Below are 13,833 nucleotides of genomic sequence, written 5' to 3'. Positions count from 1 at the left end.
TTCATTCTTTTTAGACCCCTTTTTACGTAGTCGGGTTATAGTATAAAACCTTATTTTAAGTATTTTTTATCTTGAAAAATAAAAATTCATGGTTTGGTTAAATTAAACATCATAAAAAAAACAACCTTCTAACTTTTATACATAGTTTATTGTATAAATATGTATATATAAAACACTTAGTGCCACCAAACCACCTGCGTAGGTACTTACCAAAGAACATACCATCAGCATTTATGAATTAGTACCTCGTACCTAAAGTACTCTGTGCAATGCACCTTGATTGACCTTTCATTCATTATCTCATCAAATAGGAACAAACAAATTATAAGTCTATATGTCATGTCATTGCAATATCAACCAATAAGGAATAGGCACTTAAATTCAATTCAGAAGAAATACCAATTAATATTGTATTACATGCATATACCTTATTGTTTAATTTTTTGTAATTTTTTTCTATTTACTTCTCTGTCTATGGTCTTAAAATATACAGATAATATATTTTTATCTAAAATATGCAATAAAAAACTTACAATAATAGATCTATTTATTAAGCCTTTTGAATTACTTTTAAGTAGATATACATAATATCACTATATGTTTGTTGTGCTTATCATTTGAGTAAAAATAATAAATAATAACTATACATATTAAGTACTTGATTTTACTTGCATACTTAGGTAAAAGTACCTAAGTATGCAAGTAAAATCAAGTTTACGTCAAGTTTAATCAAGTAACAACTTTTAAGAAGGTACAAAAATATTTACATTCATATAACATATGAATTTGAATATTTTATTCGTATTAACAATATGTAACAATTGATATAACATTATGGTTTCTTTAGAAACTACTAAAAGGAATGTTTTTTTTATAACTGAAAGGAACAAATTATAAAATAAATAAATATAGTATTATAGTAAAACTAATAATACTTTTAGGCCTCGTAATATATTAAATTCCAAAGAATTCATCTAATTACATACAATATTGTCTACACTTCAATATTTTTACCCGACTGCTTCTAATTGCTTTCTACACTTCTGGACTGACCTTGTGTTTTTTTCTTTTCAGTTTTTTTATACTTTATGCAGTTTATGCAGTGCAGGGTTTTTTATTTGTTTAATTAATTTACTTTTAAGTAACTTCAATACAACAACACTTAGATACATACACACTCTCTTTAAGCCTACAAACAATTCGTTATTAGAAAAATAAATTTTAGGAGAAACCTTTGTCATTTTATTAAAATACTTTAATTAAGTTATCACCGTTCGCCAATCAAAACCAAAATATTGTGAAATTTTACAAAACCCTTTTTTTTTTAAACTTAAAAAAAACAATTGCGTAATTACCGAAATTAAGTAGATTTACACTATTTTTTTTTTTGGTATATTTAAGATAAGCTAAATTAATCTAAAAATCATAATAACTTACATGTTTTGCCTTTTTGTAATGTGGTTAAATGTGGATAATTAATTAAGTAACTACATAATTAATAATTTGATTGACGAATGACGTTATATTTATTATCCCGTTCAATATGAACTAGGTGTGTCACGAACCTTATTCTTGACCGTTTTGTTTGAGTAGCTCGCACTGAAACAATATTGAATTATTTTATATAAGTCATAATTAATATTTTAAATAAAATAAATAATTAAATAAAATTCATTTATTTTAGGCACACACTTTATTCATTTATTATGAAAAATATATTTAGCTACTTTATATCCCGATACTCCATACAAGTACCACAGCTAGTCTAAATGTAAACTAATATTTGATTTTTATTTGTGACGAATATACTCCGAAACGACTGGACCGATTTTATATTCTTTCACGAATGAAAGCTACATTATCAGCAAGTAACAAAGGTATAATATTTTATTCCAGTATTTTCACGGGAATGGGAGCTACGCGAGTGAAACCGGGGTCTAGTAACAAATAGGTAAATGTAATATTAAAAGCTTCATACATGTACGCTGGACTTCTTGTCATATTTAGCTCTGAGTCTGCTCGCGAGAGGGGGCGTGAACAGCGCAGGGTCTGGGTGCGCCAGACCCACCTTCTGCCACGGATGCTGCTGTTTCCATGCCAACGAGACAATGCTCCCCACCACTAGCACCCAAATAAAGCCGATCTGGAAAAATTAACAACAATTTTCTTTCAACACACATTAGGTAGCTACTTATTAGGTACAGAAATTTTAAAAAATACGTCATATTAAAAAGTCTTAATGACGCCACGGTTTTAAGAGACTGGATTCAGGGCCCAGAAGTCCTAGGTTTGATTCCCGCCTGAACTATTTTCTACTACCTACTAATACGTAACATCTGAGTTAGAGCAATCGACCAAGGAGGTACACCGACACGATTTTTTCTTATAGATGATATAGGCAAATCCTACCTACCTACAGATATATTGTCAGACGTGATAGCAGTGGATATGAACACTGCCTACGATTCAGAGGACTAGGTTCGACTCCGTTCCGGGGAATGTACCACATATGCTTTGATTATATATACGTATATATAATCAAAGCACATATGTAACTTGTCAGTTATGTGCCTTTTAAGAAATTAAATATCACTGTCTCAAACGGTGAAGAAAACCTGAAAATTTTCTTAATTCTCAACGTGTGTGAAGTCTTCCTATTCGCATTTGGCCAGCGTGGTGGACTAAGGGTTAACCCCTCTCATTCTGAGAGGAGACTCATGCTAAACAGTGAAAGAATGATGAATGATGATGACTTAACTTGATAATGTTAAAACCTTGTAAAAGTTGAAACCTTGCGTACTCACCGGACTAGTCCACATATAAGAGACCCTGTACATGTAGAAATAATCGCTCGGCGGCGGCGTGGATAAAACGCTCAACGTCACGTTGCCAGGACAACCTTTGACACTGACTGGCAGCTTTACTGGCAATGGTCGCGGTCCACCGAAGCTAATCCAAAGTGTTACGGCCATACCAGTGAGAAGTGCCACGGATACACCCTATAAAGTATATGAATCAATAAAAATATAAAACTGAAATAATTATACAGGTATGATTTTATATGGTAGCCTACTTAATTCTTTCATCATCATAATACCAGCCGATGGACGTCCACTGCAGGACATAGGCCTTTTGTAGGGACTTCCAAACATCACGATACTGAGCCGCCTGCATCCAGCGAATCCCTGTGACTCGCTTGATGTCGTCGATTCACCTGGTGATGGGTCGACTAACACTGCGCTTTCTAGTGCGAGGTCGCCATTCCAGCACTTTAGGACCTTGGGACTCCAACGTCAAAGTTCTTTCAACGTAAGTGTATCCGAAACTTATTTCAAAAAATTTACTTTTAGAATTTGTTCAAGCTAATCTCTGAAACGGATGGACGAATTTTGACGGGATCTTGCAGATGGCTGATGTTATAAGGAGTAACATACACCATACCCCACGCTAATGAATGAATTACGCGGGTTAAATATAAATATGAAAATATATTTTTGAAAACACAAACAATCAAAAAAGACTAAATAAAAACAACTTACGCGCTCGTTTGCATACGTAGTGAACATTCCCAATGTGAATATTCCCAATAGGGGTCCCCCAACTGCGCCGAATATGGTCAGTGAAGCTTGCAGCACCCCTCCCAAGTGCTCAGCGATGAATGCCAAAGCCAGAAACACCAGGCCAAAACCACATGCGGCTAACTTGGTCAGCCATGGTACGTATGATGGATTTATTCTACACCACCTATACAATAATATAAAAAAAAAGTGTGTCAGCTCCGTCGCACGAATGGAGTTTACTCTTTTCAATAGCAACGCCTGAAAAGTGAAAGGTGCGCAACCAAGGTGCAGCGCTGCGTGCGCGCCCGCCAACAGCGTGCACGTGCGTGCGGACGCGCTAGGCATGTGCACGCTATGGCGGCTACGTACGGTGAAAGGTGCGCAGAATAGGTTGCGCACAAAAAACGTACCGAGGGGTATAAATGAAAAATCGATTGTTAAGGAGTAAACTCCAATAAGTTATGAAATGACATGCGTTACGTTTTTTGTGCGCAACCTATTCTGCGCACCTTTCACCGTGCGCTGTGCCGCCAACAACTTGCACATCGCACCCATGTTCACGCTGTAGGCGGGTGCGCACGCCGCGGCCTGCTGCACCTCGGTTGCGCACCTTTCACTTACAAGGCGCGAGTATTGAGACGTGCTTCGAGCTAACTTTTTGTTTTTTTTAACATACACACTTTTTTTTGTTGGTAAACAGTGCACATCGAGTAGGGCTTTAGTAATACTTATGTTAAAGAAGACTAAATGTATAGAATTGTAAAATAACTAATAGACTTTATAATATACTTCACATTATATATTTTACTCTACTACAATGATATAATCATTAAACAAACAAGCCCAATAACATATAGTATATAGGTATAGTCGCCTATACAGCATACCCTATGTACGTCTCAATACACTCACAGCTAAATTAGAAAGTTGCGCACTAAAGGTGCGCACCAAAAACGTGACACTTTTTCGTTAGTTCAGTTGGTTTTACCCCTCGGATTTTTCTCATACCGGGCGCCTTATATATAAAAAATCGATTCTTAAGGAGTAAACTCCAAAAATAATTAATATTAGTATCTTGTTATAAAATAAGAATTTCATATACATATAGAGCACAGATGTCTATAATACAAGTTCTTTCTTAGTTTAGATACCTGTTACTCATCCATTAATTATAGTGTTAAGCTATTTTTACCTATTAATATTATGTTACGATTTTATAGAGAATAAACGATATTATTATATTATTATTATATATTTTTTTAATATCCTATCACATATAATTATTTTTAACCGACTTCAGAAAAGGAGAAGGTTTTCAATGTGACGCATATATACGCGTATATATGTATATATTTTAAATATTTGTTACATAATAACGGCATTTTTAACCAATTTTAAAAATTATTTTTTCCTTTGAAAGAGTATACTTCCAGATTGGTCCTATTTCATTTTAATGAAAATTGGTTTAGTAGTTTTGTGTTAAAATCAAAATAACTGAAATACTTCTTTGAAGTCGATTCCATTCTTATGTTAAAAAGATTTAAGTTTTAATTATTTTGGCATAACTATTACAGGAAAGTGCACTGATATTTTTATAAAATATTGTGTAGTTTTTATTTATATTCTTTTATCATATGATTATGCTCTGCAACCCCGCAGTTTTACCCTCATAATTCCCATTCTCGTGGGAATACGGGATTTAAGATAATACGAGTATCTGTATACCTACGATATGTCTTTTGTGCGTTCTAGGGGTACCTACTATTACTTGTCACTAAGTTTGGTTCACTTTCTAGAGATCATTGTTTAGTCTCTATAAATTCTCAATCTCAATGAATCTTTCGAAAGTATCCTACCTTTACCTGCCCACATAATCCGTAAGAGTGACAGCTGCCAATGCATTACAAGAAGCGGATATGGTCGATAGGGACGCACTGAATATTCCAGCCACAAATAACCCAGCCAGACCAGGCATTGATTTCATTGCATCGACCACGTAAAACGGCATCAATTGGTCAGCCTGTCAAATAAGAGAGACAATTACCATTCAATCAATATTTAGCACTTAACTTACACTGGCAAAAAAATTGTGCATTGGTTGACTTGAATTTTGTGCAAAATACCTACGGAATTACATTGAAGGGTAGATATGCAAAAAAAATTGAATTAAACTACAAAGTCTTGAAGAACTTGAAGAAGAAGTTTCACTACAGACTGAAAAGCTATTATTATTTGTACAGATTTTCGACAATAACTATATCCACCGTATGTAATCTTACAGATTTCTGTATGACCTTCCGCCATTTTGTTTTATTTTCGCAGTTTTTGACCTTCTAACGGCTCCTAATCTTAGAACCCCTTTATGGCTATTACCATCATACAATAGCTAATTCCAACTGTACTTTTATGATTGTATTAACATTACCATGAGAAAATAGAAATTTAAAGAGGCTTTAAAAATATTACTCTACTTACTCCGGTGATTCTTTTGCTGGCCAGCGGGTCACAGTCTTTGTAGACAGCGTACATACTTAAACCACTTATGCAGGTCACAATACTTAGGACTGAAAGCACAGGCCAACTCCACCACAGACACTGCTGCGAACGGTCCAACGTGCTCACCGTGAGAAGACGTTGCACCTGTGTATTTATTACTCTATTATTTTTCTCACTGGAATATTCCATTTGTTACGATCGTTACGCTTGTGGAGATTGTCACTTAAAATTTAATTGGCCTGCTGATTAACACAAGCTGAGGAATTCTAAATGAAATGTAAAGAGATTCGTTTATATCAAGCACCTTGGTTTACAAGCACATTTATAAGTTGTTATTTTAGTAGTTTGTTTTTAAACTGGTAAAATTTGAAAATGTGCTAATTTCAACTAATTTTGGCTGGCAAAGACGTACCGCCAAGCGATTTAGCGTTCCGGTACGATGTCGTGTAGAAACCGAAAGGGGTGTAGATTTTCATCCTCCTCCTAACAAGTTAGCCCGCTTCCATTTTAGACTGCATCATCACTTACCATCAGGTGAAATTGTAGTCAAGGGCTAATTTGTAAAAAAAAAAACAAAACTACAAAGATTATGTTATTGTCATTCTCTCACCTGTGTATGATTTACGGCGTATAGAGATAGATATGTAATACATCCACCAATTATAAGCGACCACCACGTGTGTCTCTCTGTTGGATCTACGCTGAAACTGAATAACAAAATGTTCAAGTTATTAAGTTATTTCAAACTATGTAATGTCATGTTATGTCATAATTCAGTGGTAAACTTACTTGGAAAAATCTAACCGCCCACCGTCTCGAGCTTTGATAAAAATCTGTTCAAATCCTCCAAGTTGTACCGATGCAAATATAACTACACTAAATACTGCGCCAAACATCAAGAATGATTGTAATAAATCAGTAAAAAGCACAGCCTTCATACCACCCAGCGACGAGTAGAAGGTACAAACTAAACCAACTACCAGAATAGAAATCAATCTATCCAATCCAGTTACAGATTCCAAAACGATCGCCGGTGCATATAAAACTATTCCATTGTATAATACCATTTGTAAGGTATACGTTAAAGATGCCAACATTCTTATTTGAGGTCCAAAACGTAACTCTAAATATTCGTAAGTACTAGTTTTCTGCAATCCAAAAAATACTGGCAGATAGAGCCGAGAGGCAACCGGTGTAGCGATGCCATAAGCAATGTTTATTACAGCGAATTGCATTCCAAAGTAATAATTCTCAGCTGACAGTCCTAATAGTGTGATAGCAGACATGAATGACGCCATTAATGAAACAGCTACAGGAAATATTGACATGTTGCGATCAGCTAAAAGGTACTCCTGGAAAGATAAAAGATAACATAAATTATTTGTATTCATTGAACGTAAATTTATATTTGTTTTAATAAAAATAAAACTAACATCATTGGTTTTTTGTTTCCCTCCACTGAATCTAAAATAAAGTCCGATCACAATTGAGGCTAACATTGTAGCTACCATAATGACGTAGTCCCATACTCCAAAAATTGTCTGCGCCATTGTTGTCTGAAATTAAAGTAGTTGCGTTATATTTATCGATAAAAAACCTTTGTACATCGAGAAGAGAAGACTCGATAAAGCCCACTTATGGCTACTAATCTGCTAAAGGTTATGGCTATTACCATCATACAATAGCCAATTCCAACTGTTCGTTTCCACGTTACGTTTCCAACTGTACTAACTGAAACTGAATAGTATCGATAATATTCACTTTCAAGAAATATCAATAATATTCACTTTCAAGAAATATCGATAATATTCAGTTTCTGAGTTTATTAAAAGTAGGCTTTAAAACTTAAACATCAAGTTTGTCTATTTGTGGGAGATTCTACCACCGGTTCGGAATGACAGTTCCTAGAATAGAAAAGATTAGTAGTAGTCAGCAGGTTCGTCACTACCCAGACTTTTAGGTGCTTGGACCTTAAAAAAAAACTTGTAAACAAAGGAGCGTTTTTTAATATTTTAAAAGCGTTTTGGTATTTTTATTATTGAACACTGTTAAAAATCATAAAATATCGTAAATTAATAGAAGAAATAAATTATTATCATATGATGATGATTATGATTTTAAACTTATTTCGTGGTTGTTCATTATGAATATTATTTAAACGGGTACATACCATTACTTTTGTATTTATATATGTTATTGAATTGTTACGGAATAACCTTAAATCAGATGAAAATGTCACACGAAAAAATAAATTATAATTCCTCGCATATTTCTTTGGTTCGTTAGAATGTAAAAAAGAAACTACGTGTAGTTTCCCAGTTTTTATTTGTAACTACTTTTGTAATTCAAGGAAGGCGGGACCAGTTCATTGGCCATTTTAACGTTTAAACTCTGCCAAGGTTACATTACCTCGTGAAACAGTTTAATTGTAATAATACTTGTTTACTTCTGAATATGTATTTCGAAACCGATAGTGCATATTATAAATGTACTTTATTGTTGGATCTCACAGGTGAATTCCATTTTCACCTGTGAGATCCAAAAATTATCTCTAGCCTGTTTAGTGCTCATATAATTTTGTTATCTGTTGCTCGTTGGGTGCACGGGAGTAGTTCCCATAACTCTACGGTTATATTTTTTGAAACATGTGTTCTAAAATAAATGCTTTTGGTGTAAAAAATATTTCTTTTGTAAATAGATCTTAAATTGTGTCAATTATATTATGACCTAGCCAAACTTACTACTTGATAAATATCATTAAGTAGCTTACTAGTGAAGTGAGGAGTGCTAGTTGTAATACGTCGTCGATATTGAGTCTTACCACTACGATTACGTATTTTAAAATGCAAGGATAGATAAAGGCGTGTGTTACATTTGTCGAAATTATTTGAATTTGTATGAAAACCTAAAAAGTTTTTTTTAGTTTAAAAAAGATTAGTTATGCGGTATGGCTCCCTTAAGTGGATTTTTCAACACGTCGAAGTTATGGGAAATACTCCGCAAAACCCTGTATATAATATAACACAAAAAATATGTGTGTTATATACCTATATTTTGTATTAAATTCGTCATATGGAGGAAGGAGGGCTTCATCCGCTAATGTAAAATCCCCTTTATCTAGTACATTTTATAAAATCCTTTTTTGGAGCTAGCCGACCGTTAATATCAGCCAGTAGTATTATTTTCAGAGTAAGAATAAATTAGTAATTCTAATAAATCATACATATAAGTATTACTTAAAAGAACTATAAGATAAGAACAATATATTAGTCGTGAAGCTACCTATATTAATAATATTACACAATTCAAAAGTACGTACCTAGCACGTAAATAAGTAGGTACGACTACGTACCATTAATTTCTCATGCGATTGATTCAATAAGTAATTAAGTATAAAGACAGACAGATGTGATTGTAGATAGGTACTTACTTACTCGTTTTTCAGATGATACCTACGTGATTTAAATAATATACAAGATGATTTACTAACCATCTACTATAATAACCATCGATTTTGTACCAACGCACTTTGAAAAGGATTAGGTATTTAACCTACCTAAAATGGCGTCGCCTCAATTCACTTCTTGCTTAAGCACATACAAACACATAAATGTTGGTACCGATTGCAAAAAAATATGCATGCTGAGAGGATTTACTTCGATACGGAGACAATGACTTGCCATTTATAACAGTAGCACTAATCCCGAAACTGAATGGGTATCTATTTACATATTTTAGCTTACCTTGTAGCCTTTATTTATCTAATGCTGCGCTACTAACTACTAACGATTTTAAGACAATTTATACTATTGAGCAAAGCATATTGCTTTATACATATTTTTCCCGGTATAATTTGAAATTAAGTCATATTCCCATTCGCCAATTACTTAGTTTCATGGCAATTTAAAAAAACTGTTACAACTTTAAGGATCTCTAGCGAAGAGTTGCCACGCAACTCAGCGTTACTTATAAGAGCGTAGACGAACAGCTATCTTGTGAGTTTCTAAATGATTAAATTGAATTGAATTGAACCGAACCTCGGCTTTGGGGGACTTTCGGACCATCAAAATCAAGAACACTGTTGTTAGCAACGTTGGTATGTAGATTTATTAATAAGTAGTTTTGAATTTTATGTATCAAGACACAAATGTAATTTCCAACTTTTATTTTACGCCCAAAAATAAATCGCCTCAACAATGGTAATAGAGTCTACATACAGTTGCAAGTAGCTGTATGATGAAAATGACATCATGGTGACAATAATACGATCTAAAGAACTCTAATGAACAGTACCTAGGTTTTCTAGTATAGCAATATATTAAACAGTGTAGCAAGATAAACATGTTTATTGGTTTTCAAACTAAACATAATAAGGAAAAGGAAGTTGTAATGATTCCTGTAATATACACTAAGTAGGTAGGAACCTACCAAAATTAGCTTACAATATAAAAACTTATAAGTAACAATAATAATAAATATTAATATTATTACTTATACTCGTAGTACAAACTATCTATTTCTTCAACATTTCAAACAATTCAATGATGAGGTGAAATTGAAAAACTTTTTTATTTATATTATTTTTACTATTTCATAGACGTGTATTAAACCATGTCAAATTTCAGCTTTCTAGTTTTAACAGAATCCGAGTTATCTTACTAACAAGTTTATATCTATTGCATTTGCATGCATTTTTCGTGTTTCAATTACGTTTTTAAATTGAGTTGACTACTTAAAGCTCTTTAAACAGCAATTGCTACCAAGCTGTTAGTTATTTTTGTAATTTCATTTTACATATATCATATACGGAAGTAGGTATATTATATAGATTATAATATATGATCCTACTTCCGTGTACTTTTTCTCGTATTCTTAAACAACCGTTTGGCTGGTAGAAGGGTGGACACTTAACTATAACAAAAATTAGCTCTTAAAAACTTAATACTATTATTAATATATTATTATTAATTTTACAAACGGATCACTAAATCGAAAAATAGTGGTAAAAGACCCTTCATATCCTTCAAAGACCTATCCAACGTTACTTCACATTATGCGATAAACGAGGTAAAATAAAATTCATTCCTACTTGCATATAGGGGAGGTACCCTAAAAAAATATTTTCAAGATTTTATTTTTCGACGTTCACATTTTTAATGTACCTACAAACTCATGCTAAATTCCTAGTTGAACGCTAAGCCGCGGACTGACAGACGGGCGGACGAAACTATAAATGTCCCTTGTGGACTACAGAACCCTAAAAAAATTAAATCGCAGATTCAGTAGTAAAGAGTAAGTAGATAGGTACATACTACATACCTACGTACTGAATATTTTTTGGCACATGGACCAATTTCAGAAGATGGTTCAGTGATTTTCATATGAGATTTTCTTAATTTTTGCAGTAATTTTTAAGTAATTAGAATAATTTACTCTGATTACTGAGTACCTACGTACATAATTAAAAATTTGATAATAAGTTGCTTGCATCGTATCGGTTTAAAAATGATTAATGTAATATATAATGTATCCTTATGATAAGACTACTTACAATAATTAAGTAACCTTGATCTGTTCAACTTTTATATTTTATTCCTCTATACCCACAGATTAATGAATCTATACCTATAACTTGTACATAATTGTGTTTTCTGTGCCATTATAATAATTATGTCCGTTTTCGCACCACTTTTGAATGGTTGAATGTAGGTATATCGATGTAATTTGTTGTAGGTAAGTCTGAAGTCTAGTAAGTAAGATGACTGTAATGATACCTATATACGATCTGATTTTAGAAAATATAGTGGAATGGAATGAAGAAACTCAAATGGCTACATGAAACCTAAAAACAACACTCAGCATTTCAGCAGATGAGATCAGACCAAAAATTAAGTAAGTATTTATTTATCTAAAGTACATAAAGTAGACCTAGGTAATAATTTTTATATAATATATGGAGTCGTTATATTTAAACTAAATCATGTAGTAAAAAATAATCAAAACTCTATTAAAGTAGATAACACCACTGTGAAGCATGGTTATAATTAACTGAACACTTACCTATTTCATCAGAATTTGTAGAACTGAATTTAATAACCCGTAAATTTTTCACCGGTGCAGAATTAAAATCTAGATTTTTCGATATTCCTGCATTATAAGTACACTCCACAATTTTACACAATATTTTAGAAAATATATTTAACTATTATTTTTTTATTACAACATAGTTCATAGTATATATTTTTTTTACTAACAAGGTATCATAATTAAGGCACAATAAGTACCTATAAACGTCTCTTCACGCGAAGTGCCTCCATTGGAATGAAATGAAGTTCGTATAGGCCAATGTCCATTTGTTTGCATGTTTAATTAAACGATTGTGGTACGTATAACCTCACAACTACAAATATTTTGAGGTTATGTTCAGATTTCTTGTAGAAAAAAAGCAAAGTGGTACAAATGACATAAGACTTAACGATAAATCCAGCGATGTAAGCGCTGCAACATTTATAGCAGGCGTTAATTTTATTGTAAATGTAGAGTCAGACTCAGAGATATTATAATGGTTGGATTGATTATCCTAACATAATTATATAACATATTATAATATGTTAGAATAATCAATTCAAATTATGGTATATCTAATTTGAAATTAATGTAGATATTTTAGGTGATAATAATAAATGTGAACAATTTAAAAAAAAATCTGTTATATATTGCTTTAAATTTCTTTTGAATAATCAAATATAATAAAAATAATGCTTCAAGAGCTAAATTGATAGTAAAAATCTTAATGCAACCATTATTTTCAAAAGAGCTTGATTTTTTTAAAAATAGTTTATAGTTATGCACCATGGCTAATGACAAAATATTTTTATTTACAAAAAATATTTATTTAAATGTAAATATTATTAAGTAAGGCAAGATTTTTATTAATAATTTTATTTACAATATATATAATAGCTACTTACTTTTTAAAAAGCGCTTTATCGCTTGACGGATTCACAAAACACTACGTGCCGATTGACGTAAGAATCGTACGACCATCATTGTGTTACACAACGTGAAGCATTATGTCTAGATACTCTATAAATAACTCTTTAAGCTTATTTATTCTAATATCATACCTTCATTTATATTCAAATGTATAAAGAATAATTTAACATTTTAATCGGGCGTTCAAAATACTAAAATCATGAACTTTGACAACCACAAGTTCTAACGCCCTCTATAGGCGACTCTTAGTACCGCTTTATCACGTACGGTTGGTAAACGGTGTATGGTTCTTCTAAAGCTCGTAAAACTTAAAGTAGAACCCAGATCTCTAGTTATAGCTATCGCTAACTAACCGAACGAATCAGTTTTAATGAATAGAATAGGAATTTGGGAATAATAATGGATATTAGTAATAAAAATACTTATATAACTACAAACAACCAGTCAAATCTTTCCTTTTATAATATTAGTATAGATTAATAGTTGATGAAACAAGCAGATAGACTAGTTCATATTACTCTTAAGTGAAAAACTATCCTCTATACCAACACCTCCTAGGACAAGCTATGTCGCTAGGATGTTAGGGACACGTTGTACAATCAGCTATTCTACGCCCATTTAGGTGAGACAGGTGTAAATTCAAGGCAATTAGATGCTATACGGCAGGGGTCACCAAATGGCGGACCGCGGTCGTCGTCCGGACCGCCGACCCCTCATGTGCGAACCAAAAAAATATATCCCCCGCCGTATAAATTTCGATCTCAACTTATTGATGAACATC

General features: G+C 32.7%; 1 protein-coding gene across 2 annotated transcripts; it reads right to left on the bottom strand.

The window, feature by feature from the left end:
* Positions 1–126: 126 nt before the first annotated feature.
* Positions 127–12,497, bottom strand: LOC112054662 (putative sodium-dependent multivitamin transporter). 2 transcript variants are annotated; one of them, XM_024094513.2, is made up of 10 exons: positions 12,117–12,497; positions 7,490–7,612; positions 6,846–7,408; positions 6,667–6,763; positions 6,036–6,200; positions 5,423–5,580; positions 3,540–3,744; positions 2,805–2,999; positions 1,979–2,143; positions 127–1,599 (listed from the first exon to the last, which is right to left on the bottom strand). In XM_024094513.2, exons 2-10 carry the CDS (start codon positions 7,604–7,606, stop codon positions 1,567–1,569), a joined length of 1,698 nt encoding a protein of 565 aa, XP_023950281.1. In that variant the 5' UTR covers positions 7,607–7,612; positions 12,117–12,497; the 3' UTR covers positions 127–1,566. The 2 variants fall into 2 exon arrangements, with proteins under 2 accessions (XP_023950281.1, XP_023950283.1); XM_024094515.2 differs by having other exon boundaries at positions 12,341–12,494.
* Between the last annotated feature and the right edge of the window lie 1,336 nt (positions 12,498–13,833).

The sequence above is a fragment of the Bicyclus anynana genome, chromosome 12 (genome assembly GCF_947172395.1).
Source record: "Bicyclus anynana chromosome 12, ilBicAnyn1.1, whole genome shotgun sequence".
In the NCBI taxonomy this organism is placed as follows: Eukaryota; Metazoa; Arthropoda; class Insecta; order Lepidoptera; family Nymphalidae; genus Bicyclus; species Bicyclus anynana.
This window is presented reverse-complemented; position numbering and strand designations above follow the sequence as displayed.